The 22796-nt window shown below is 49.3% G+C and overlaps 1 protein-coding gene across 5 annotated transcripts in view; it reads left to right on the top strand.

The window, feature by feature from the left end:
* The window catches only part of ASAP2 (ArfGAP with SH3 domain, ankyrin repeat and PH domain 2), a 156151-nt gene that overhangs the window by 55901 nt on the left and 77454 nt on the right, over positions 1 to 22796 (top strand). For 4 of the 5 annotated variants that reach the window (XM_027113851.1, XM_027113850.1, XM_027113848.1 and 1 more), the window contains exon 3: positions 15675 to 15820. In XM_027113851.1, coding sequence (XP_026969652.1) covers positions 15675 to 15820 — 146 coding nt within the window. Of the gene's footprint in view, positions 1 to 6547; positions 6641 to 15674; positions 15821 to 22796 lie in introns of those variants that run through there. The other variant, XM_027113852.1, reaches the window with a different exon arrangement.

The raw sequence follows: 22796 nt of genomic DNA, 5'->3' as shown, positions 1-22796 counted from the left end.
GACACGGGTTCGAGCCCTGGTCTGGGAAGATCCCACATGCCACGGAGCAACTAGGCCCGTGAGCCACAACTACTGAGCCTGCATGTCTGGAGCCTGTGCTCCGCAACAAGAGAGGCCACGATAGTGAGAGGCCCGCGCACCACGATGAAGAGTGGCCCCCGCTCGCTGCAACTAGAGAAAGCCCTCGCACAGAAATGAAGACCCAACAGAGCCATAAATAAATAAATAAATAAAATTTTAAAAAAGAAAAAAAAGAAACCGCCAAGAGATGGATGCTCAGTTTTGTTGACAAACAGCAGATTTCAAAAAGGATCTTAAGAGATTTCTTTTTTGTTGTGTTCACTTGGGCTTTTTGAGTTTATAATTTAAGCCTTGTATAAAAGGGATATTTCATATTCTGACCTGACCAGGTTCAAAAGTGATCTTAAAACCCTATGTTGAGAGGTTGTTCTGCTCAGAAATAAGATGCAGTCACGTGTAAACACTGGTTCTGTGACTGCCGCCAGCCTGGAGGAAGGACTTGAGTGGCTCCTGAGGCTGGCCCGGCACCCGGAAGGGGAAGTTTTCAGCAAACAGACATTAGAAGGGGAAGGTGTAAGCACTTTGGTGTCAGGAAGCTGGCTTTTACGAATTTAACACCACTCGTGGCCAATCTGCGTTTCTGACCTATATTGCTGAGCGTGTGCCATAAACCTCATTGCTTTACCTGCCCCAGAGTCATTTTCTAAAACACAACTCAGTGGTGTTGCTTCTCTGCTCACAACTCTGCAGAGTTTCTTGTCCACATTGATGTTCGTGACGTTCCAGAGCCTGGGAGAGATGGGGGAGGCCTCTGTGGGCTCCGGAATTTTAGGGAAATTGGACTAAAGCACGGGTAACAGGTTTTTCATCCTGCAGGACTAGCCAAAGACTTTAATACGCTAAAGTGAATTGTGAGGGGAAATTGGTCTTAACCTTTTGCAGATTACTTTGCCTGTGAAACTACTACCGCATCCCTTAACCGCTCCCACCGCGAGCCTCGGGTTAGTAAACATGGCAGAAGACCAGATTTGGTCCCAGCTCCTTGCATCACCTGGACCCAGGCTACCTGTGCGGAGTCCCTCCCAACTCTCTGCACCCTTCTTATTTATTTATTTATTTACTTACTTACTTAACGGCTGTGTTGGGTCTTCGTTTCTGTGCGAGAGCTTTCTCTAGTTGCGGCGAGCGGGGGCCGCTCTTCATGGCGGTGCGCGGGCCTCTCATTATCACGGCCTCTCTTGTTGCGGAGCACAGGCTCCAGACGCGCAGGCTCAGTAATTGTGGCTCACGGGCCCAGTTGCTCCGCGGCATGTGGAATCTTCCCAGACCAGGGCTCGAACCCGTGTCCCCTGCGTTGGCAGGCAGATTCTCAACCCCTGCGCCACCAGGGAAGCCCTCTGCGCCCTTCTTTGATATGACTTGCCTTTTGCCCCAACGTGCCACGTTTCATGTCCTCTTCTCTCTGTTCATGCTTTTCGGTCTGCTTGAAATGGCATTTTGCTGCTTGATCGGAGGAAACTGAGGCTTCGGAAGTTGAAACGTTTGCTCTGGAATTTTAACGTGGCATTTGGACACCAGCCTGTGTCCTTTCTGAGGTACCACACACAGCAGGCTGACCGTCAGCCTGACCTTGCAGGGGCCCTCTTTTACCCATCTTTATATCATGCCAAGTTTGAGTTATTATAAGGCTGTGAATTCTGAATTTTTTTTTTAAGCCAGAATCCTGATCCTGAAGTCTTTATTTCAGAGCAAGTGTTGTCTCCTTCAAAAGAGTCACCTGAGGAAGCCCTGTACCTTCTCCTGCGAGTTGCTGACATCGTTCACAGCATTTTGGATCTCTTCTCTAGAGCTGCTTTTAGTAGCACATTCTTTTGAATATATTTAGTGGGGGAATTTAAGGATAGATTAAACTTCTTTAGAACTAGATGTCGGAAATGAGCCAGGCATATTCAGTAAGGGATTGAGCTGCTGGCGACCACCTCGGTTAGGAGCACTGTAACTACCATCCTTCTGCCTCTGACTGCCGTTAGTTCCAGGAGAAGTCCCCGAAGTGGTTCCATCATTAGAGTGTTCAACATCCTTAGGCGACTGCTTGCATAGGAAGAACGCTCGTTTTATGCATTATTAAAAGAACAGTGAAAATAATTTAGTGTTTATGCCTCACACTGTTGTGTACATTTTCCTGTCTCATGTTCCTTAATTTATGTGCCAGCAGGACTTTTCTGCCGAGTGTCCTGATTGGTCATGGGCTGGCCCCAGCTGATCTCTAAGCGATTCCCTGCCCTCCGCGGTCTCTCTCTGCTCCAGGCTGACCGGTGGCTCCCTGCTGCACGAGCGTGTCACAGCCGTGTGTGTGTCTTTCACACAGTCTCCCATCTGGCCCTGCTCCTGGTCTGTACGCACGCGCTCCTGTCCCAGGCACCTGTTGAAGGCCCACGCAGCTGTCTCCATCGAGCTGAGACTTGACGCTGAGGCTTGACGCGGTGTCAGCCTCCTTTAACTCTCGGTATTATTAGTTTTCTGTGACTGCTGTAACAGATTACCACAAACGGAGCACCTCCAGATGACACTGATTCACCTACAGCTCTGGAGGTCAGAAGTCCAAACTGGCCTCGCTGGGCTGAAATCAAGGTGTTGGCTGGCTTCCTTCCTGGAAGCAAGTAGGTTTCCCTGCCCCTTCCAGCTTCTAGAAGCCCCTGAGTTCCTCGGCTAGGGGCCTCCTTCCATCTTCAAAGCCAGCAGTGGCTGGTGGAGTCTTTCTCACGCTCTGTCACTCTGACGCTGTCTTAGTCTGCATGGGCTGCCATGACAATACCACAGCGTGGGAGGCTTAAACCACAGACATTTGTCTCACAGTGCTGGAGGCTGCAAGTCTGAGATCAGGGTGCTGGCATGCTCTTGTTCTGGTGAAGGCTATCTCCCTGACCTGCAGAGAGCCGCCTTCTCACCGCATCCCCACGTGGTGGAGAAAGAGAGAGAGACAGAGAGCGTAGGCATGCTAGAGTGAGCGGGCTCTGGACACTAATCGTATCTTGACGGCCCTCCCCTCTTAAGCACATCTACACTTCATTATCTCCCAAAGGCCCACCCCCCACATACCATCATACTGGGGGTTGAGGCTTCAACGTATGAATTTGGTTGGGGGGGAGGAGGGGAATGACACACAGTTCAGTCCCTAGCAGACACTGACTCTTCTGCTTCCCTCTTCCACATCTAAGGACCTGTGATTACATTGGGCCCACCCAGTGATCCAGGATAATCTTCCCATCTCCAGTTGAGCTGATTAACAACTTGAATTCCATCTGCAACCTCGGATGGCGCGGTATCCCTGCCTGCAGGGGTCAGGAGTGCACATCTTCGTCGGGGAGGGGACAGCATTCTGCTGAACACAGCCCCGCTCTGAACTGTGAGCTTTGAGGTTGAATCAGTTTTGATTTTTCTCTCAGCCCAAACTGAAAGAGTGTCTAATATGCAGACTCTACTCTGTCTTTAAATCTTGCTCTTTATAAATAGTTTTATGTCTGTTGATCTTTGCCCCCCAGTTAGATGACAAGCCCTGAGGTCCATGACCTGTTCTGAAAGGCGGTGTGGTTTAGGAGAAGGAGCACATGGGTGTTAAGATCCAGGAACCCTGGAGTCAAAGCTGGCAGTGCGGCTCAGAAAGTCTGTGACGCCGGGAAAGTTGTTTATCTTTCTGAGCCTCGGTTTCCTCATATGTAAAAGGAGAGTATTAATATTTCATGGGCTTGTTCGTGACGAGTAACTGAGGTAACATGAAAAAGTGACAGATGTGGTTCTGGACACATGAACAGCATGACAGCTGCAAATGTACCTCCTGTGTGTCCCTGCAGTGGTCAGCACAGAGGCCGGCAGACACATAGTACCTGTCAGTAATATTCATTTGTATGTTATTACGTTTCTGCTGTAAGTTCTTACACTCTCCTCTTAGTGTAGGAGAGATCAACTTAAACTTTTAGGGCTAAACAGGATTTATACAGATTTATGTATGTGGAAGGGGCGGGGGAGTGGTTGAGATGCCTTGGAGTAGCCAGCTGTGTTATTTACAGCCTGTGAGCTAAGCATGGTTTTTAGCATCTTAGCACATATATACCCAATAACCTCTGTATTGCCTCTTGGTGCCTACAAAATCCTTTAATCTCTCTCTCTTGCTTTTAGGAAAAGTTTGCCAACCCCCGTTTTAGAGTTGCGGTTCTGAAACTTGAGAGCACCCCAGAGTCCCTTGGAGATCTTGTTAAAACACAGACTGCTGGTCTCTACCCTCAGAGTTTCCGGCTCAGTAGGTCCAGGATGGAGCCTGAGTGTTTGCTAGTTGAATAAGTTCCCAGGTGATGGTGAAGCTGCTGGTCTTGAAATACCACCTTAGACACCCCTGCCCCCTCCCCCCCGACTTTAAACATTGGACTGAGCCAAAAGGTTATCAGTATGTTCCCAATATATGCAAAACAATACTTTTCTTACACAATAGCAAGTACACTATGTTTGCTCCCAGTTTTCAAAAGGATAACAACACAGCTGGATGTATTTTCTAGAACGTCTTGTGTACAGGTTTGCAAAAGCAGTTATGATGATGATTTGTTGAGAAACTGTTTCTACAGTAATTTTTCCCACTTACAATAGACTATCTGACCTCTTTAAAAAAAAAAAAAAACCCAGTTCATATTTATTCTAATACTGTTCTTAGTCTAAACTTTCCCAATCTCTGTCTCAGCTCATACGTGTTTTTTTTTTCCCCCCAAGAAGTTGATGCTAACATTTTTCAGCTATTTGACATATCAGTGGGTGGAAAAATTCATCTTTATCAAGAAGGAAGCAACAAAAGACTTTGATTTTCACTTCTCTAGAATTACTGTATCTTAAAGACTTGGTGGAGCTATTCTTACCGAGAGTGGGATATCCCTTCTTTACCCTTCTTTAGAGAAATTGGCACATCCTGGAAATGAAAAATGCAAAGAAAGAAATGCTAATTTTCCGTCAAACCCTTACCATCTTCTGCCTACAAAAGAAAATGAGAATTTTTGTGTGTGTTTCTCCCTGTTGTTTGCAATGCTAATTAGGATGTGGCTATTAAATTAACACAGAATTGTTTCTATTACCATATCATAATTAGGATAGAGCAGTTCAGAAGAAATATATGTAATTGTTTAGGAAGTGAAATTTCATTGTGCGTTAAGAAGGTACTATATCTGGCATGACTTCCCACCTGTTACATAAGAGAATAACTAAATTATAATCCTCAGTGCTGGTCAAGAATACAGTGAAGCTGGTTTTCTGCTACTTCGTTGTGGCCTTGAAAGCTGGTGCATGGAGTTTTTAGAAAGCAGTTTGGCCGTGCACATCAAGAAAAATAAAATCTTTATTGGGGATGCTCATTGCGTTGTTGCATTGCTTATCAAAGTGAAAAACTGAAAGCCTCCTATAACTAAATTAGAATATAGCTACTTGATGGAATTACGGTTATGTAGCAACGAAGAAAAATTCTTATGATGAAGTCTTCAGACAGTAAAACTGAGGATACAAAGGATGTGTGTATACCATATCTGGGATTAAAAAAAAGAATAGATTGTAACAAATGATGATAAAGCAAAGAAAATACATCTGTATTGATGTACTTTCATAAATTTGAGTGGAAACATAACAATAATAAAAAATCTCACACTCATATAGGGTATTGACTGTAGGCCAAGCACTGTGCTAATAAATAAATGCATACGTTTAATCCTCACACCAGCTCTGTGAGTTAGGTACTATCAGTAACTCCATTTACAGATGAGGTCAGTGAGGCACAGAGGAGTAATTGACCCAGGGCTGTCTAGCTGGCAGCTAGAGGAGCTGAGATTCAAAACCAGATGTGCTTCCCAGTCTCTCCTTGTGCCCACGGCGCCACACTGCCTGGATGTGAGCAAGGGTGCACAGGGGAGAAACACCGAGCAGCGACGCCATAGGAGCATCTTAGGTGTCATATGGCTGATGAAAAACCTCCAGGTGGTTTTGCCTGGTCACAAGTTCAGTGGGAGCCAGTACATGACAGCTGTGCCAAAGGTGAGCACAGGTGACCTTAGGGAAGTATGTAGTGCCGCTAAAAAAGGTAGTTAGTTGTCCCACTATTGTGCTGTAAGAGCAACATTTTAGGAGGAAGCTCATGTTAGAGCTGGAAACCTTGTGGTAGGAGGGGTGTTGGAAGGACCTAGGATGTCTTTGCTTGGGGAGAGTGGGAGAAGGCGCATCTGAAGGCTTTCCTCTGGCATGAGGAAGTGAGACATGTTATCTGTTCCTCTCTCCTGGGTAGTTTCATGAGAGTAGGTTTTGACTCATATCTGAGGGGGAAGTTAGCTGGGGGAGCAGCCCCAGCGGTGAGCTGGGTGTGGGAAGGGTCCCGGCGGAGGGCTGGTTGGTGGCCCTCTGTCTCTAGGGAAGTTGCAGGGGGAGGTGGGGACGTGCACTCGGAGACCTTGAGACGTCTTCCGGTGATGAGGCTCTGAGATTCTCGTTGTCTCTTCTCTGATGGCTAAGGATAATGATTGGAACTTAGAAGGCTAATTTGTGGAATCCCGGCAGCTGTGATCAACATATTAATCATGGAAGGATAGCTCATCCGAAGGTATGCTGAGATCTGTGACTTAATGTCCCAAGTATTAACTTGAATTATATGTGGTTCGTACGTACTCAAATATGATCATACTTAATTAAATTTGATTAACATGGTCATCATATTTTTTGGTAGGGGATTTATGCTCATCTAGGCTAGGGCTTTTTACCTGGTGTGTTGGGTCTATGGACAGGCCTAAAGGGTCCTTGTATCCCAAAAATTGTACAAAAAATTATGCAAGGATACCTTTTCCTAAAAAGATAATCCACAGTGTTCTTCTCATTTTTATTGTTGTCTGTGATAATGAGAAGATTAAAGAACCACTCATGTAGCCAAACCCCCATGGTTTGTGGATGGGGATACCATCACAGAGTTGGCTATTTGCCTTACTTACCGTAAAACACTGACTATGTTATTTAGCAAATATGTTTGAATGTGTTTCCTCATCTGTAAACTCCTGCAGAGTTGTGGTGACGATGAAGGAGACTCTGTAAATGGGTGAAGTCTCCCCTCCGTGAATGGCTGTTGTTACATGGGCTTTGAGACCACTGATTTTCAGGGGGCTACTTGTCCCTGAGGCCACAGGAGTCACTTCTCTCCTGGTCTGCTGTGCTCTCCGTGGAGGTGGGCTGGGGGCGTCTGCTGTAAGTGATGGGAATTGTATCCCTCAGGTACAGTGAGGTAAAAACAGAGGGGGAAAGGCTGAGCACGCCATGCAGTGGCCACACGCACGTCCTGTAACGTAGCTCATCAGATGGCTTTGCCAGCAAAGGGCGTCAGTGTGATCGATGTAGTTTCTAATCGCTGGTGGTCCACATCCAGCAGATGTTGACTCACCTCCCTGTTGTGCCTGCCCGGCCTCTGGGGGCTCCCGGCTCACGGGGGGCCCTGCCAGTTCATTAGCAGGAGCCCCTGTCTCCTCTGACTTGAAGGAGCTCCTAGGATAAGGCGAGTTGGATGAGGCAAGCAGCTGGCAGCCCAGTTTTAATCTCACCCTCTGTTGGATTCTGAAGGAAAATTCCTGTAAGCTTCTCCTCTGAGAAGCCTTTCCTGTCCTCAGGCCCCAGGAAATGTCCTCTTTTCCCCCTCCTGTCATGTATACCACGTGGATTGTTATTGCATGTTTATCTTTGTCTTGCTAATTTGTTTTTGTCTTGCTAAATTGTGTGTTGGCTGGTACCAAGCCTGGTTCATCTTTGTCCCCTCCAATTTCACTTTTCTTAAATGCAAGTCTTATCCTGTCAGTTTGCAACCTTTTGGGGGTGCCTGGGATGAAGTCCTTCCCCTGGCCCCCTCCTGCCTCTCCAGGCACGTCATCTGTGGACTCTCCCCGTGCTCTGGCCGTACCAGGCACCCCGAATTCCTCCAGGGTCATCCTCGTTACAACCTGTCTTTGCGCCAAATTGATTGGTGTGTGCGCGTCTCTCATTGGAAGCTGTTCCTTGGATGCAGGGGCTCCATGTCCTGAATCTTTGCATTCGTTAGTGCTTGTGGCGCAGTAGGCTTTTGCCACGACTGGATTCTATGCTGGCATCCAGGGAAGTTCTCGACTGATGGGGTATTCAGGAAATACAGGATGGATCGATAACGTTGAACGTTGATAGGTTTCTGTCATCTGAGCCTACAACATCGCTGAAGAGGGACAGAGAGAACCAGTGTAAACAGTACATCATCCAGTAGATCCCTTAGCACTCCCCGTCCCCCCAGGTGTGCTGCTGCAGGAATTTTAGCGAGAAGTAACTGGGGTTGTGTTCAGTTATTCACACAGACTCCAAGTGTCATTTTGTTGTCCTTCATATAGGGCAGGATCAAAGGATATCAGGCAATCACAGACAGCAGTTTACACATTTTAATAGTCAGCCCACACCTTGACCTTCTTAACTCCATTGCTGGCTGCCTGTGCCAGACATCACCAGTCCAGGTACATCCTGTGTTAACAATCAAGAGGTCTCCATAAGGTCAGAGGGGACGCCCCAGGAAAGTCTTGATGGATATGAGTTTTGCATGAAGTTTTGAAAGTCGCAGGGGGACTTCCCTGGTGGCGCAGCGGTTAAGAATCCGCCTGCCAACGCAGGGGACACGGGTTCGAGCCCTGGTCTGGGAAGATCCCACAGGCCGCGGAGCAACTAAGCCCGTGTGCCGCAACTACTGAGCCTGAGCTCTAGAGCCCGTGAGCCACAACTACTGAGCCCACAAGCTACAACTGCTGAAGCCCGCATGCCTAGAGCCCGTGCTCTGCAGCAAGAGAAGCCACCGCAATGAGAAGTCTGCGCACCGTGACGAAAAGTAGCCCCCGCTCGCCGCAACTAGAGAAAGCCCTCGCGCACAGCAACGAAGACCCAGCGCAGCCAAAAATAAATAATTTATTTAAAAATAAAAAAGAAAGAAAGAAAGTAGGGGGAGCGCAGAGTGTTGGAGAGTGGTGGAATGGCGATGGTGAAGCCCCAGGGGCAAGGCCATCTTTCCATGTGCCCGGCTTGAGCGGGGCCCTGAGGGCTTGTGAAATCGGGTGGGCGTTCTCATCAGACCCTTGGTGGTGGGTGCTCGTGTCTTACCAGAGACGATGCAGGTGCTCAGGTTAGGTTGCAAAAGCTGTCTCTATCATGTCAACTTGTGCAGAAGAAACTGGTGGAGAAAGACAGATTCTGATACCCTCAGTAGGCATGGAGAACCAAGGTAACTGAGCCGTTGGGGCTGACATTTCAGGTTTCTCTAGTTTGTTTATTCCTTGTGTTGTTGTTTTCTGATTATAAAGATAATATGAGCTTAGTTTAGAACATTTAAAAAATTCAGAAAAGCATTAGAACGAAGTCACAGCCCGGCCAGATGCCACCCTCTGTGAGATGGGAGGGGCCGAGCTGCATTCTTGGTCTGAGGTCCTCCGGGCTGTGACCCTGGCCATTCGGAGCTTCCGCCTGGCCTAGGTATCTCCGCCACCACAGTCTGTCCCCTCCTCTGCGAAATGCCCCTCAAGGAGGGTACAACGATGCACGGAAAGCACCTGGCCTGCACCAGCCTCCGGGTGCCGAGCACCTGCTCTTTTATCACCACCTTAGCATTTTGATGTCCTTTCCTTTCGGCCTTTCTCTACATTTTACCTTTTACAAAATTGAGATGAAATATATAGTTCTGTGTCCTGCCCTTTTTTTACTTGGCATTCTATCCTGACCATATTCCTACATCATGATTTTAAAAGCTTACATCATATTCCATTTTGTAGAGACACTGTTCTTTAACCATTTCCATTTTGTTGGAGCTTAATACATTTTCAGTTTATCAGTTGTTCTGTACATACATCTCTGATCACTTGATTATTTCTTTAGGATAGATTTCTAGAAGTGGGAGGGGATGGCAAAAAATGTTTTTAGAACTTTTAATGCAGATTACCAAATTGTGAATGGAAAGATTTTTATCTGGGATGAGTCTAGAAATAAAGTGCTAAAAATGGTTTTCTCCCATGAGGTGTTCACAGGGTAGAGATCCTGTTGAGAAGTGGGGATTATCTTTGACTCCAGGAAATTGCTTTCCCAGGAGCTGTCTGCCGAGAGTTAGATCAGGTGATGTGCGGGGCTGACAGCTTGAGGGGAAGTGGCCTGGCCTCCTTGACACTGAGTCATACAGATTATCCTGACATTACAATTGCGGCTCACATTTGAATATTAATCCTCATCTGGGGGGGTCTTTATAAAGCTCTACTGCAGAGAACATATGTCTCTCCTAAACCGTGCCCTTGGCGGGGCTGTCTGTGTGGATGGTTGGCGTGTGCAGTGATGTGGATGAGTTTACCTCAGCCTGACCCCTGCCTGGCCAGGAGCGGGGGGTTGGAGGGTCCTGGCCAAGGCGAGCACCGTCAGGCTGCCTCCCCCTCCCCCTCCAACACGTACCCCCATTTGTCTCTGGTTAGGGCACTTGGACTTCGGATTGCCAGTGCGTGTGCTTGGCTGGAGGATTGTAGCGCATTTCTGTTAGCCTAGAGCCGAGAATAGTGACTGTGTGGCGAGCAAATGAAGAAACGCTTCCACGCCTGGTTGGGAGGACTTGCGCGGACCGGAGGCTGGAAAGCCGAGTTCTAGTTCTCGAACTGCTGCCAACTAGCTGTGTGAGCTTGAGCAAGTCAGTGCCCGCTCTGAGCTTTGGTGTCCTTGTCTGTAAAGGACCGGCTTTCTTTTCGGGATCCTTCGGACTGTAAAGACCCAGGAGCGGCCCCAGGTGGGTAGGACAGTGAGGCTGGTGCTGCCCTGAGATGGCTTTGCGTCGGGAGCTGGGTGCAGGCGGAGGCTCGAAGACTGAGAAAGTGTTCACAGCCTCTGAACACACAGGACTCCTTGCTGTTCCCCTGGGGTTGATACCTTCCTGTTCCTGCTCGTCTCTGTCTGGAAATTCCCAGCTGACCTTGGAGCCTCAGCTCAAACGTCCCCTTCTTGGCGTCTCTGAATCCTCAGCCCCAGCACATCACAGGCCATCGTGCACGGGTTGGTGCATCTGTCCTGAGACATGGGTCGCACTCGTCTCGTGTGCACCCAGCACACCATCACAGCCCGCTGCAGGCTGGCAGCGAGGAGCAGGCATCAGGTGGACTTGAAGCTGGCGGAGATGAGTTGGCCGTGGGACCCTTCTTGTCCTTCGGCAGCACTGGGCAGGTGGCTGGCTCCCCCGCCGTGCTGTGGCCCATTGAGCAGGAGTAAAAAGGCTGCCTTTTCCCCATTTGGGTCCAACAATTTTGCTTGAACTATATGCACTGGGCCTTCTTCTTGGTATCAGGGTTTTTTTTGTTTTTTTTTCTGTACGCGGGCCTCTCACCGCTGTGGCCTCTCCCGTTGCGGAGCACAGGCTCCGGACGCACAGGCCCAGCGGCCATGGCTCACGGGCCCAGCCGCTCCGCGGCATGTGGGATCTTCCCGGACCGGGGCACGAACCCGTGTCCCCTGCATCGGCAGGCGGACTCTCAGCCACTGCGCCACCAGGGCAGCCCGTATCCGTTTTTAAAAATGACATAATCAAGTAAACTAGAAGGCACACAACAAGGCCCAACCCTCACCTCTAAATGCAACGTGTGCACATGCTCGCTGGCTCCGTAGCAGAGTTTTCTGTTAGTCTTTCATTTCATCCCCTTGCATGGATTGGTGGAAGGTCTGACCTTTGTGTAGTGAGGTGTGGGAAATGGGAGGCTGTGGGATTAGAACTGGGGAGAAACGGGGTCTCATCTGCTGTGGTCTCAGCAACTCCGGTTCTCATTTTCCCAAGTCCCTCCCACATCAAAGATTCTTGGGTCTGGTTCATTAATAAGAACCAGAGTTAAAGATACAGTTGAATAAGGGGGAGGTGGGAGAGTGAGCTCTTTTTAGAAGAACAGTTTTGACAGTTCTGTAAATAAGAGATGATAGAGCCAGTTTGGATTCTTTCCAGAAAGTTTATTCCCTAGCCATTTATTTTAGGTTCCTATTTTAAATTTAGTTTTGGCTAAAGGAAAATAAAGACACTCAAGGACTTTCTAGTAGGAACATCTCAGACTTTGGGTGACGTGGAGCAGTAGGCCAGTCGGATACTGTGTAGTTATGGGGCGTTTACTGTCCTGACAGTGGGCACCAGGCAAGCTGTTACAGGGAGACACGGAGAGACACGGGGCTGTGGTCATTATCAAGAAGCTTCAAAGTTGTTTGCAAGAAGAGAAATTTGTCTTAGAAACTCCAACTAGATCAGCGTAAAGAGGTTCCCACTGACCTAAGCTGGGACAGTTTGAGCATCAGAAAACAGTGATCACAGTAGATCAAAATGATTTAAATATAAATACATGAGATGGCGGTGATGATGATCCAGAACACTCATTGATCACCACTGGGGTTGCTGGGATCAACACATTATTTTGCAGATTTAAAAGGGAAAGAGGGGCTTCCTTGGTGGCGCAGTGGTTGAGAGTCCGCCTGCCGATGCAGGGGACGCGGGTTCGTGCCCCGGTCCGGGAAGATCCCACATGCCGCGGAGCGGCTGGGCCCGTGAGCCATGGCCGCTGGGCCTGCGCGTCCGGAGCCTGTGCTCCGCGACGGGAGAGGCCACAGCGGTGAGAGGCCCGCGTACCGCAAAAAAAAAAAAAAAAAAGGGAAAGAATTTTTATAAAAAAACGTGACCGATACCATGTGGTCAGTTGAAAGGCCCAGAAGAAGGGATGAAAGGAAGTGCATCTGTCCTTCCTGGTGCCAGAACCGGAAGCCTCACTGGCTGTTTCTCCTCTGTGCTGGTTTGCTGGACTGCCCGTGGAGAGAAGGCAGGTTCCTCTCTCCAAGGTTGTCACAGGCTGGGGGCAGCCTGCGTGAACACAGGATGGATTTGACCCTTCCCCACCTTCTTCCAGCTGTGTGATGCTGAGCAAATCATTAAACCCCTCTGAACCCCACTTTACTCAACAGGTAGTAAGGACGATGCTTTGACACCTTATAGTCTTATTAAGTTTCATTGAACGAAAGGCTTGTAGGCCACCTCACGGCCTTTACTGAAGCTGATTCTCTCCCTCCTCCCTCTGGGTGCTCACCTAGAGCAGCTGTGAGGGTCCAGGATCATTTTGAAGGCAGTACTTGGCTCCCGAGGTGACTTTAGCCTCCGCATTCCTGTTTCTCTCTCCCAGGGGAGTGACATCAGCACCAGATGTCTGCTTGTGGCTGCCACGCCCTTCCAAAACCACACTGGAATTGCCCACATCTTGACGACCAATTTTGAAATAGTTATAAAATAGCGTGTGGTTTGAAAGGAACTGCCCTTCACTGTTGACCACATGTTCTAGAATTATAAGTCGAACAAAATAGGTGTAACTGATCCACCTCTGAAATGGAATTTTAAAAATTTAAAACTTGGGTACTTTTGGTTTTGGCAAGGTAAGCTGTTTTTAGAAGGAAACACACATCAGTGTAGTAGAGTGGGGGACAGATGGGCGTCGGGATCAGACAGACTTGGGTTTGCACCACAGCTCTGCCACTTTCTGGCCCTGTTTCCTAGGACAGCTTACTTGATCTCCTTGAGTCCCAGTTTCCTTTCAGCATTGTGAGAAATAATGCATGTCATATATAAGTTGTTGTGAAGTCTAGAAAAAAACATAATGGAAACCATTTGTGCTCAGTATAGATGACATCTGTGCTGCTGTTAACTATTGTCAGTTCTGGTGGGCGTGTATGTGTTGGGTGTGGTTGAACTGCCTATCCTCACCCACATTCTTTGATTCTTACCTTAACCCTGTGAGTATCTCCCAGCGGGGTCTTTGTCCTTCACGTGGCTGAGACAGCGCCAGAGGGAGTAAATACGTGTGTTGCCAGGTCGTGCACGTTTACTGGGAGGCATAGGCTCGAAGCCCAGACCTTCTGAGGGCTCTTCCTGCTCTGCTGCCCCTTCGTCACGCTCTGTGTGTGTGTGTGTGTGTGTGTTTCTGCCTCAAGTCGTTTGCCGAGTATAGTTTCAGAAATACATTTAATGTATCCAGAACTTTCAGGCTCTTTTCTGGGATGTAAAAGATGATAATAATAATAGAAAGAAGGAAAAGGAAAAGGGCCTAAACAGTGAAATTAACGTTCTCTTGTGTTTGTTAGATCCACACGGGCATCCCCTAAGGCACCCGAATGCCCCCGGAAGTCGAGGGCAAAGTGCTTGCCTGGTAGGGTCGGTGGACACACGGTCCATGGATCCTGGGATCCAGCTCAGCCCCAGGGCCGCCTTCCGCAAGCACATGTCCCCTGTGTGCTCCGGTTGTCAGGCCCAGGCACCGGCACTGCCGACAGTGGTTTCGTTGCCCTGAGGAGTTGTTTGGGGCACTGCCAGGGGCTTTTCAGGATCTGTTCTTTGGCAAAGAAGCTGCAGCACTAAGGCTTTCTGTGGCCTCCTGGCAGCCCTGTGCCGTCCTCCTTGTGGGAGCAGAATTCTGAAGACGTGGGCAGCCTGAGGGGGGTGTGTGACCCTGCCCAGTGGAGTCCCCATGCAAGGTGACACGCCCGCCCGCCCGCACTGATGTGCCTGTACAGTCGTCGTGTTACATTTCTGATTGGAGTGATGAGGGAGCAGGAATCAAATGTCCATGCCAGGAAGTTGTTTCATTACAGACTGGCTGGATTCATTTAAAAATGCTTGACCCAGAAGTGAGGGAATCGTGTCCAGCCACATTGGCTCACCAGAATTACCTGTGTCCCCTTCCCACCCCAGCTTCTGACTCAGAGACGGGACTCCAGCTTCTACAGTTTGACAGAGATCCGTGTATGATTTCGACGTCCAACAGGGCCTGGGAACCACAGAGCTGGAGACCCGGAATCCGGGTTTTTCACATTTTAAGGTGCTGCTTTGAAGCTTGATGATGGTCATATATACCTTCAGATGGATGACCAGCTTTTGCTTTTCCTGATCAAACGACATGCGTCTTGTCTTACTTATATTTCAAGCACAAAGATGAATAAAACTTAGTCCCTACCCTGGAAGCACTTCCAGTGTGCTGGGAACCACGCTTACCAGTTGGACATTTGGAATGTAACACTCTGAGCGCAAGTCCAGGAAGGTGCCGGGGACGTGGGGCAGAGGCACGGAAAGACCCCCAGGCAGAGGACGTGTCACGGGCAGCGGCGCCCTGGCCTGTGGCCTGTGCTCTGAGGACCGTGGCTTTTCCGGTGTTGAAAGGGGAAGCTAGGGCATGCGGCTGGGTGAGCGTCACGCCAGCGGCTGGGTTCCAGCAGAGGACTGGGTCTGTTCTGTGTCTCCCGCCAGCGTGTGGGCTACGGAGGAGTGCTAGGAGATGGGGAAGCGTGGGCGTCCCCGGGGGCCTCACCCCGGGAGCTGGAGGCTGTGGCACTCGTGCGAGGCGCTCTCCCTCCTGGTCCTTGCGCTCGTTCTTTGGGATCTGTCGCTGGCACCACGGGTGGTTGTCAGGACAGCAGAGTTATTTCTGTTCGCGGTGTGACTTGGCTTTTCTCAGATTTTCAGGCTGTAAATGTGTTCGATTTTATCCACAAGTAAGAAACTGGTGGGGGGCAGGGCTAGAGTGGTTGAGGCCTTCACAGCACCTCTCCCGTTGCTGTTGCAGCGCACGTGGAAAACGAAGAGCAGTACACCCAGGCTCTGGAGAAGTTCGGGGGCAACTGCGTGTGCAGAGATGACCCGGACCTGGGAAGCGCCTTCCTGAAGTTCTCAGTGTTTACAAAGGAGTTGACGGCGCTTTTCAAAAACCTGGTAAGTGTCGTGATCGTGCGCAGCGAATGGGCAGCGTGGGAGGGGCGCGAAGTTGCTCTAGCTGGGAAGGTAGCTCCCTAGACGGTAATGAAGGTTTGTTTGGTACACGAGGAATACGTTTCATAGCTCCTGTGGTACCGAAAAGAATTGTATTTCCTGTACGCGTGAGGTCCCTTTGGAGTAAATTTTTAGAATTGTGATTTTTACTCTCACAAGACTTTCAAATTTAACTCGGCATTTTAAAGCTGTGCAGCTGAGGCACAAAATGGATAAATGCATTCGTCTTCTTAAGGGCCTCTGACTTCAATTTTCAATAGTTCCTAAACTGTGTAGAATAGTCTGTTTCTGGTAATTATAGTAGATATTTAAACTTAACAATATTTCATAAATATGTTTCAGACCCGTCTTACACAGCAAGGTAGCCTATAATCAGAGCACAGAAATTACCGTGAATATTTAAAGGCCTTTTATGCCCTCACATGCAGAGCCTAAGAAAAGTCTCACTTTTTAAGTGAGTGGAGATACGGACTGAGTACTTCTTGCCTGCGGTAGGTGCTTGTTAACGTGGGTGAATGGACTCTTCCTTGCACTTGGCAGCGCTGTGCCGTCCTCACTGTGGGAGCAGAATTCTGAAGAATTGAGCAGAGAGGGGGTTTGGGACCCTGCTGAGCGGTTTCTTCCACAAGGGGAATGAATGTACGTCGGGATGGTCCCGGCATGTCTTTCCTGTTTTTCTCCCCCAGCTTCTCCCAAAGGTCGTGGACAAGCAGACCAGGTCAAGAACTCAATAATGCTTTCTGTGTAGGTCGCAGACAACAGTGTCTTTTTCATTTCTCCTGTCAGCAAGCTTATAACAAGTGAAAAAATAGCCCATCATTCTTGAAGCGGTGATGATGGCGGGTCTGGCAGTCTGCTCTGGTAGAAGGGCAGGAGCAAGGGACACATGTATGAGTTAATAAGGAGGAAGGGAAAGAACCGGATCATGAAGGCTCTCGGTCTCCCTCCCTGTCTTCACTTGTAAAGTGTGTCATTTGGAAGTGGTAAATATAAAAAGCCGTTGCTGTGCTTAAGTTTCTTACTCGGGTTAATTTGGAATCTCTTGGGGCCTTTGTCAGGTTTGTTACCCGTTTATCGCTGCCCCAAACAGGCTGACAGCATGCAGAGCACACAGTGGAGCCCAGCCCCTTTCCAGCCCCACTGCCCGGACACTGGCACACGGCTTGTTAGGGCCTCACCACTGAGTCACAGTGGAGCTTTTTTTTTTTTTTTTTTTTTAAAACTGGGGAAGCTGCACGGTCCTGGGGAAGATCTATAGATGCTGACGTGTCAGGGGTCGTCTAGTGTAAAATCAGCCTGCCGCCTCATCTCCCAGACCCTGGGCGGGGGGGCGGGGGGTAAGCCCCTTCCTCGCCCCCTGAGCTGCCAGCCAGCTGCTTCGTGCCTCTCTCTTAAATATGAATGAATGGCCTCCAGAAAGAAAGAGACCAAAATAAACAGAAGAAAGAACTTGGGGAAAACAGAGACAATGCAGAGAGCAGAAGAAAACTTTAAAGAAATTATACTTAATTCCTCAGAGAAATCAGAAGAGAGAATGGGATGAAGCTTGTCGTTAAAAAAGGGGAGAGACAATCAATATAAGAAAATATAAAATTGGAAATCCGGTGAGAAGGGTTAGAGTAAAAGAAATCTCTCAGAAAATAGATCAAAAGGACCAAAAAAGACAAAAGAGTGGGAAATAGATGAAAGACGAGTCAGGGATTAATTCTCAAGGTCCGGTATCCAACTGACAGGCGTTTTCAGAAAGAGAGAATAGGAAACAGAGGAGGATGCCGTGAATGCAACAGAACAAAAGATGGTTCCTGAGACTGAAGGATTTTCATCTCCAGATGGGAGGGCCCAGGACAGTAAGGGAAAAGAACCTGCCCCAAGGCACCCCCCTGTGAAATTGCAAAAGATCTTAACCGCTTTCAGAAAGCACACGGAGGATTAAGCATCACAATGCCATCGGTGTCTCAGCGGTGACCCTGGAAACTTGAAGGCCCGGAGCATTGCCACTAAAATCCCAAGGAACATAATTCTAACCTGGAATGAGACCCACCACCTGAGCGTGAAATTCAAATTAGAGATGTTTCAGCCGCCCAAGGCTCCAGACGGTTTCCTCCCAAGCATCATTCCTGTGGAACTCCTAAGGGTTGTGCTTTAGCGGCATGAAGAGGGAAGCCAAGAAAGAGGAAGACGTGTGAGTCAGGGAACAGGATCCAGCCAGAAAGCAAGCAGTGAAAGGGGTCCCAGGGGGATGGCAGAGGGAAGCCCTAGCACGGCGACTGAGCAGGCAGCCTGGAGACAGAGGCACGGGAGGCCAGGGTCACCCCTCCCCAGCCAGCTCTTGTATCTTCATTCAGCTGATCTCCACTCAGGTTTTCTCAGCTGTAAGATGGAGATGATAACGCCACGCCTGGTGTTGGAAGAAGTACAGCCAGTTGCTTTTACACACCTTAGCTTATTTAACCCTTGTAACGATCCCATGAGGTGAATCAGCGTTGTCCCCACTTTGTAGATTAGGTAACTGAGGCCCCGGTGGTTTAAAGGGCTAATCTCTCTCGGGACAGGTCTGAGCCCTTGCCAGCTTTTGGACGTGCGCCTCCAGGTGTGGAAGGGCCCCGCCTGCGTCGCTCCACGTGGTGGAATCCTACTCGAAGTAGCTTGTCCTCAGTTTTAACGTGAGCAGCTGCACAGTTAGACAAAAGCAGCCCCTTCATTTCTTGATCTTCCGCAAAACTAAAAGCAGAGCAGGGCCTGGACATTGTGCTGGGCACATTGGCCACTGCCCCATGGCTCTGCCACTTTGGGCACATCAGAAATCCCCTCCAGGCCTCACTGTCCTCCCCCTTCCTACAGTGAGGGACTTACCCACGGCCGTCACTTCCTGAGCACGCGCGGCACTGTCAGCACTGTGCACTGGTTCTTCCGCGTTCACTGAGTCCTCCTGTCAGCTGCACGAGATCCCTCACGTTACCTCCGTCTCAGATGGGGCCCGTAGCCGGCAAGGGACAGGTTAGGGGTCACATCTGGGTCTTAAAACTCTAATCCCATGCTCTTTGCACTGTGGTATTTAAAGGATTTAAGGCCCCTTGTCAACTCCTTGGGGGAAAAGGGGCAGAACGGAAGGGAAGGCAATGCCGGGTAAAGTGTAGCATAAAGAGAGATGCCCAGCGGGCCGAACTGCTGCAGCCACGAGCAGCCAGACACCTCAGTTTCCTCACCTTAAAACAGTGTGAGAAAACCATTCCCGCCTCACCGGCCAGCCTCAGGGTGACGGGGATAAGCGGGAATTAGAAATGTCACCCCACAGGTGACATTTCAGTGTCGTTACGGTCGGGTAGCTTACGAAAGCCCGGAAGACAGTAGCTCTGAGTCCACGTGCATGACTGTAGTTTCTGCTTGTACTTTATGGAGTTAGGGTTTTTGATCCTGTTTCCCAGCAAATACCTTATTTGTGCCCAAATTCATGTTCACCAGGCTGGGCTTTCCAGGCCAGGGCTGGTGTTGAAGGTCTGCAGCTGTAAGGACGCCAAGTGGCTGCTTCTAAGAAGCTGTCGCCGAGCGTGAGTTGCTTATAGGAGAATTCTCCTTTTTTGGTGTTTTGTATACCATCCTTACTCCTATTTTTGGTCACATCTGTCCTCTCTCTTATTTTTAAAGCCTTGCTTTTGCTTTTCCTCAGGCGTTCAAAAAACATTTCAGTTCTGCATGGCCAAGACTCTCAATCCTACCTCTTGCCTAGAAAGAATAATAATCACCACCTACCTGCTCTTCAGCATGAAAGAATGTTTATAAAGCAGTTGGACCGTCTCCAAAGAAAGGCCAGCTTAATATAGAGTGAGATTTTGTTACTAAAGGGTGAGATTCTCACCTTCAGAGAGTCTGTGAATTCCTCTGCGGTAATGCAGGATAAAGGGAAAAACAAGGCAGCTCCAGAAATGTAACATGTGTGAAATTAGGCTGGTTATAAAGTCAGGCCAGTCTCCTCGGTTCTTTTCCTCTTACCAGATGGTTGTGAGAATCCTGGAAAGATTTTCCAGGGCCACTTCTGTGTTAAGAAGTGGCCTTTTAATGAATGGTTGCATGAAAGCACATTCCTGAAAGGTCATTTACAGGTATGTCATCTCCGTCTCTGGTTTCAGAGAATCGCTTGTGAGATATGTACTCTTGGTCCATAGAACCTGCTCCAGGTGAGGGCAGAGGCTGGCGGAGGCTCAGCCCAGGACGGAGTTCCAGGGCGAGAGCCGAGAGTGGCCCTGGGGTTGAGGAATTTCACTTCACTCACCCGGAAAGAAGAACCTGAAAGTCCCACTGACCAGCGTGCACAGAAGTCATGTTTTTTTTCGTTTGTTTGTTTTTCCTTTACACAAGTGATTGGAGTTAGAAGACATTATAGCCAAAGAGTGAAGAGCTAGTCAGGTTGTTGAGGAGAGTGTGGCTTTGTCCCTGTGATGTGCGCAGGGCCTGGCGGGGAGGCCTGCCCACCTGCTGGTTGGTAATATGGTGGCGCTCTCTTCCCAGCACCCTCGGGTCGGTCGACAGGAGCTGATTCCCCACGTTAATAAAGCTCATCGCGTTGCTTAGCGTAGAGCTCTCTGTAGCAGAGGTCCTCACCCTCAGTGCTCCCGTAAACTTTCTTCTCTTTCCACTTCTTCTATTGAAAATGTCCTATATTTTAAAATGTATTACATTCTTTTTTTAAAAGCATTTTTTAATTGAAGTAGAGTTAACTTACAATGCTGTGTTAGCTTCAGTTATAGCAAAGTGATTCGGTTATACATATATCTATTCTTTTTCAGATTCTTTTTCATGAGTAGAGTTCCCTGTGCTGTACAGTAGGTCCTTGTTTATCTTATGTATAGCATTGTGTATCCGTTAACCCCCAACTCCTAATCTATTCCTCGACCCCTACCCCCTGTCACTCTCCCCTCTGTAAGTTTGCTTTCTATGTCTGTGAGTCTGTTTCTGTTTAAAAATGTCTTACATTCTTTCTTATTCACCATGGGCACTGGTCATGTTTTATCTTCTGGGGAGGAAGGCTTACCGTTGTTTGGGGCATAAATTAAGGGGCAGCGGTGAAATCTAGAGAAACTCTTGGTGCCTGGTACCTGCGGTGTGGGAGTACCTGCCCCTAGATTGGTGCCAGACCGTCGGCTTTCCCATTTTCAACATTTACTTTTTAATATTTTGACACCCTTGTCCCTGCTAATTGCTGGCTTCCACCGCTCTTGGTGCCTTGTTCCGCAGCGCTGTGAGCTGGAGGACGCGATGACCAGCTTGTTAGGCTTGTACGCAGAGCAGGAGTCTGTAAGCTTTGAGTGAGGAGCGCTTGAGGGCTGGGCCTTCTCTAGGGGAACAGAGTTCCTGGATGGACCTACTGACAATTACTTTGGACGCCTAGAAATCTCTGCCACCAGTTGTTTAATCTGGCCTAATTCATGGCTGGAAATGCTCTGAGACTCACAAGGCTTCAACACTGCAAGCTGCTTCCTACACTCAGAGATCCTTGACCAAAATGAAAGCACGTCCTTAGTTTGACCAAAACGACAAAAGCAGTAAGGCTACTGTCAGAGCCCTGTGTTTGGTTGTAGCACTGCCACGACTGTGTGTAAATTGTACCTTGATACTATTTTTTTTGGGAAAGGCAGTGTCACCTCATTGTAACCGCTGTGGTACACTGGCTCCCTGAGGTCAGAGAAAGTGGGAAAAGCCATGGGGGAGAGGACAGGGTGGGAACAAGGCCTTGGGCCCAGGAGGAGAGCTCAGTTGAGAAGAGTGACTGATCGCCTGCTGGGGGTGGCCCGGCTCTCTGGGCAGCAGGGCAGTAAGCGCTCGTTGCTCCCATCTGGGCCACTTTTATTAGGATGCTGTGTGTGCTGGGAAGGCCCCAGGACAAACGCCACGGAGCCCCGAGGGCGCGGCCCCGGAAGGTGGGGCGGTGACTGTCCCGCGGCCTTGGGTGCTTGGGTCCTGGCTGGGGGTGGGTTGGGGGCCTGTGGGCCACCACAGGGTCCGTCTGCATCTAAGCTCCTGGCAAAGTTTGCGAGCACATTCCTCGCACTTGCCTTTAACAGCTTGTCAAGTGCGTGGAGGATGTGCTGTTACAGGATAACCATTTGAAAGCATTAGCAAATTCAAACCAGGGCTTGTGTTTGCTTTCTTCTGTCACCGTGTATTCTCTCACTTGCTGGCTCTTAAAAGAACAACCGCCACGATGTAGGGCACCTCAAACTTTAAAATCTTTTGCCAAACCCGAGGGATGCTGTGTGGACAGGCTGGAGTAGGGGGTGTGAGTGAAGGCGGAGGGTCCGCTGCACCCGGAAGGCAGAGGAGCAGGAGGGGGGCGGCTGATGAGTGCCGTTGGCCTCGGTGCCGGGGACGCCACAGTGACTTTGCCGTGCAGGCAGGGGACAGTACAGTAGCAGAAGGAGAGACGCGCGGCGGGAGTTCGCTGCTCCAGGGGCAGGCTGCTGGTGGAAGTCGCAAGGGAAGGTTTCTGTGATGGGAGACACTGGCGCCTACTTCTAGGCCCCGGGGGAAGGGCTGGGGGCTGGAGGAGTTGATGGCCCCAAAGAGAGGGGGCTGGGAGCTGGGGGGCTCAGCGTCCTGGGTCTCCTCCTGTTGGTCATTGGTCATTGGCTCAGCCAGGACTCAGGCCCCTGCCTCCCTGGGACCTGGAGATAAATTCCAGGTCCAGCCTCTCTGGGTGCATTTCCCTTTGGGAATTTCCACTGTTTGTTAGTCATTCCTTAAAATCTAAAACTTGACAAATAACATCAATACCTGTATAGTCCCGAGTCTGGTTTACAGAGCACTTGGACGTAGTTTGTTTCATTTGCCTCCCTAGGGTCCTAGTCTTGCCTTGCCCTCAGGTGGAGTCATCTGGGGCCTCGTAGAAATGCAGGCTCCCAGGCCCTTGTCCCCTAGGCCTGCT

The sequence above is a fragment of the Aethalodelphis obliquidens genome, unplaced genomic scaffold (genome assembly GCF_003676395.1).
Source record: "Aethalodelphis obliquidens isolate GAN/ISIS:26980383/991018 unplaced genomic scaffold, ASM367639v1 scaffold12, whole genome shotgun sequence".
In the NCBI taxonomy this organism is placed as follows: Eukaryota; Metazoa; Chordata; class Mammalia; order Artiodactyla; family Delphinidae; genus Aethalodelphis; species Aethalodelphis obliquidens.
The sequence above is the reverse complement of the archived record's forward strand: the minus strand, read 5'-3'. Positions and strand labels throughout refer to the sequence as shown.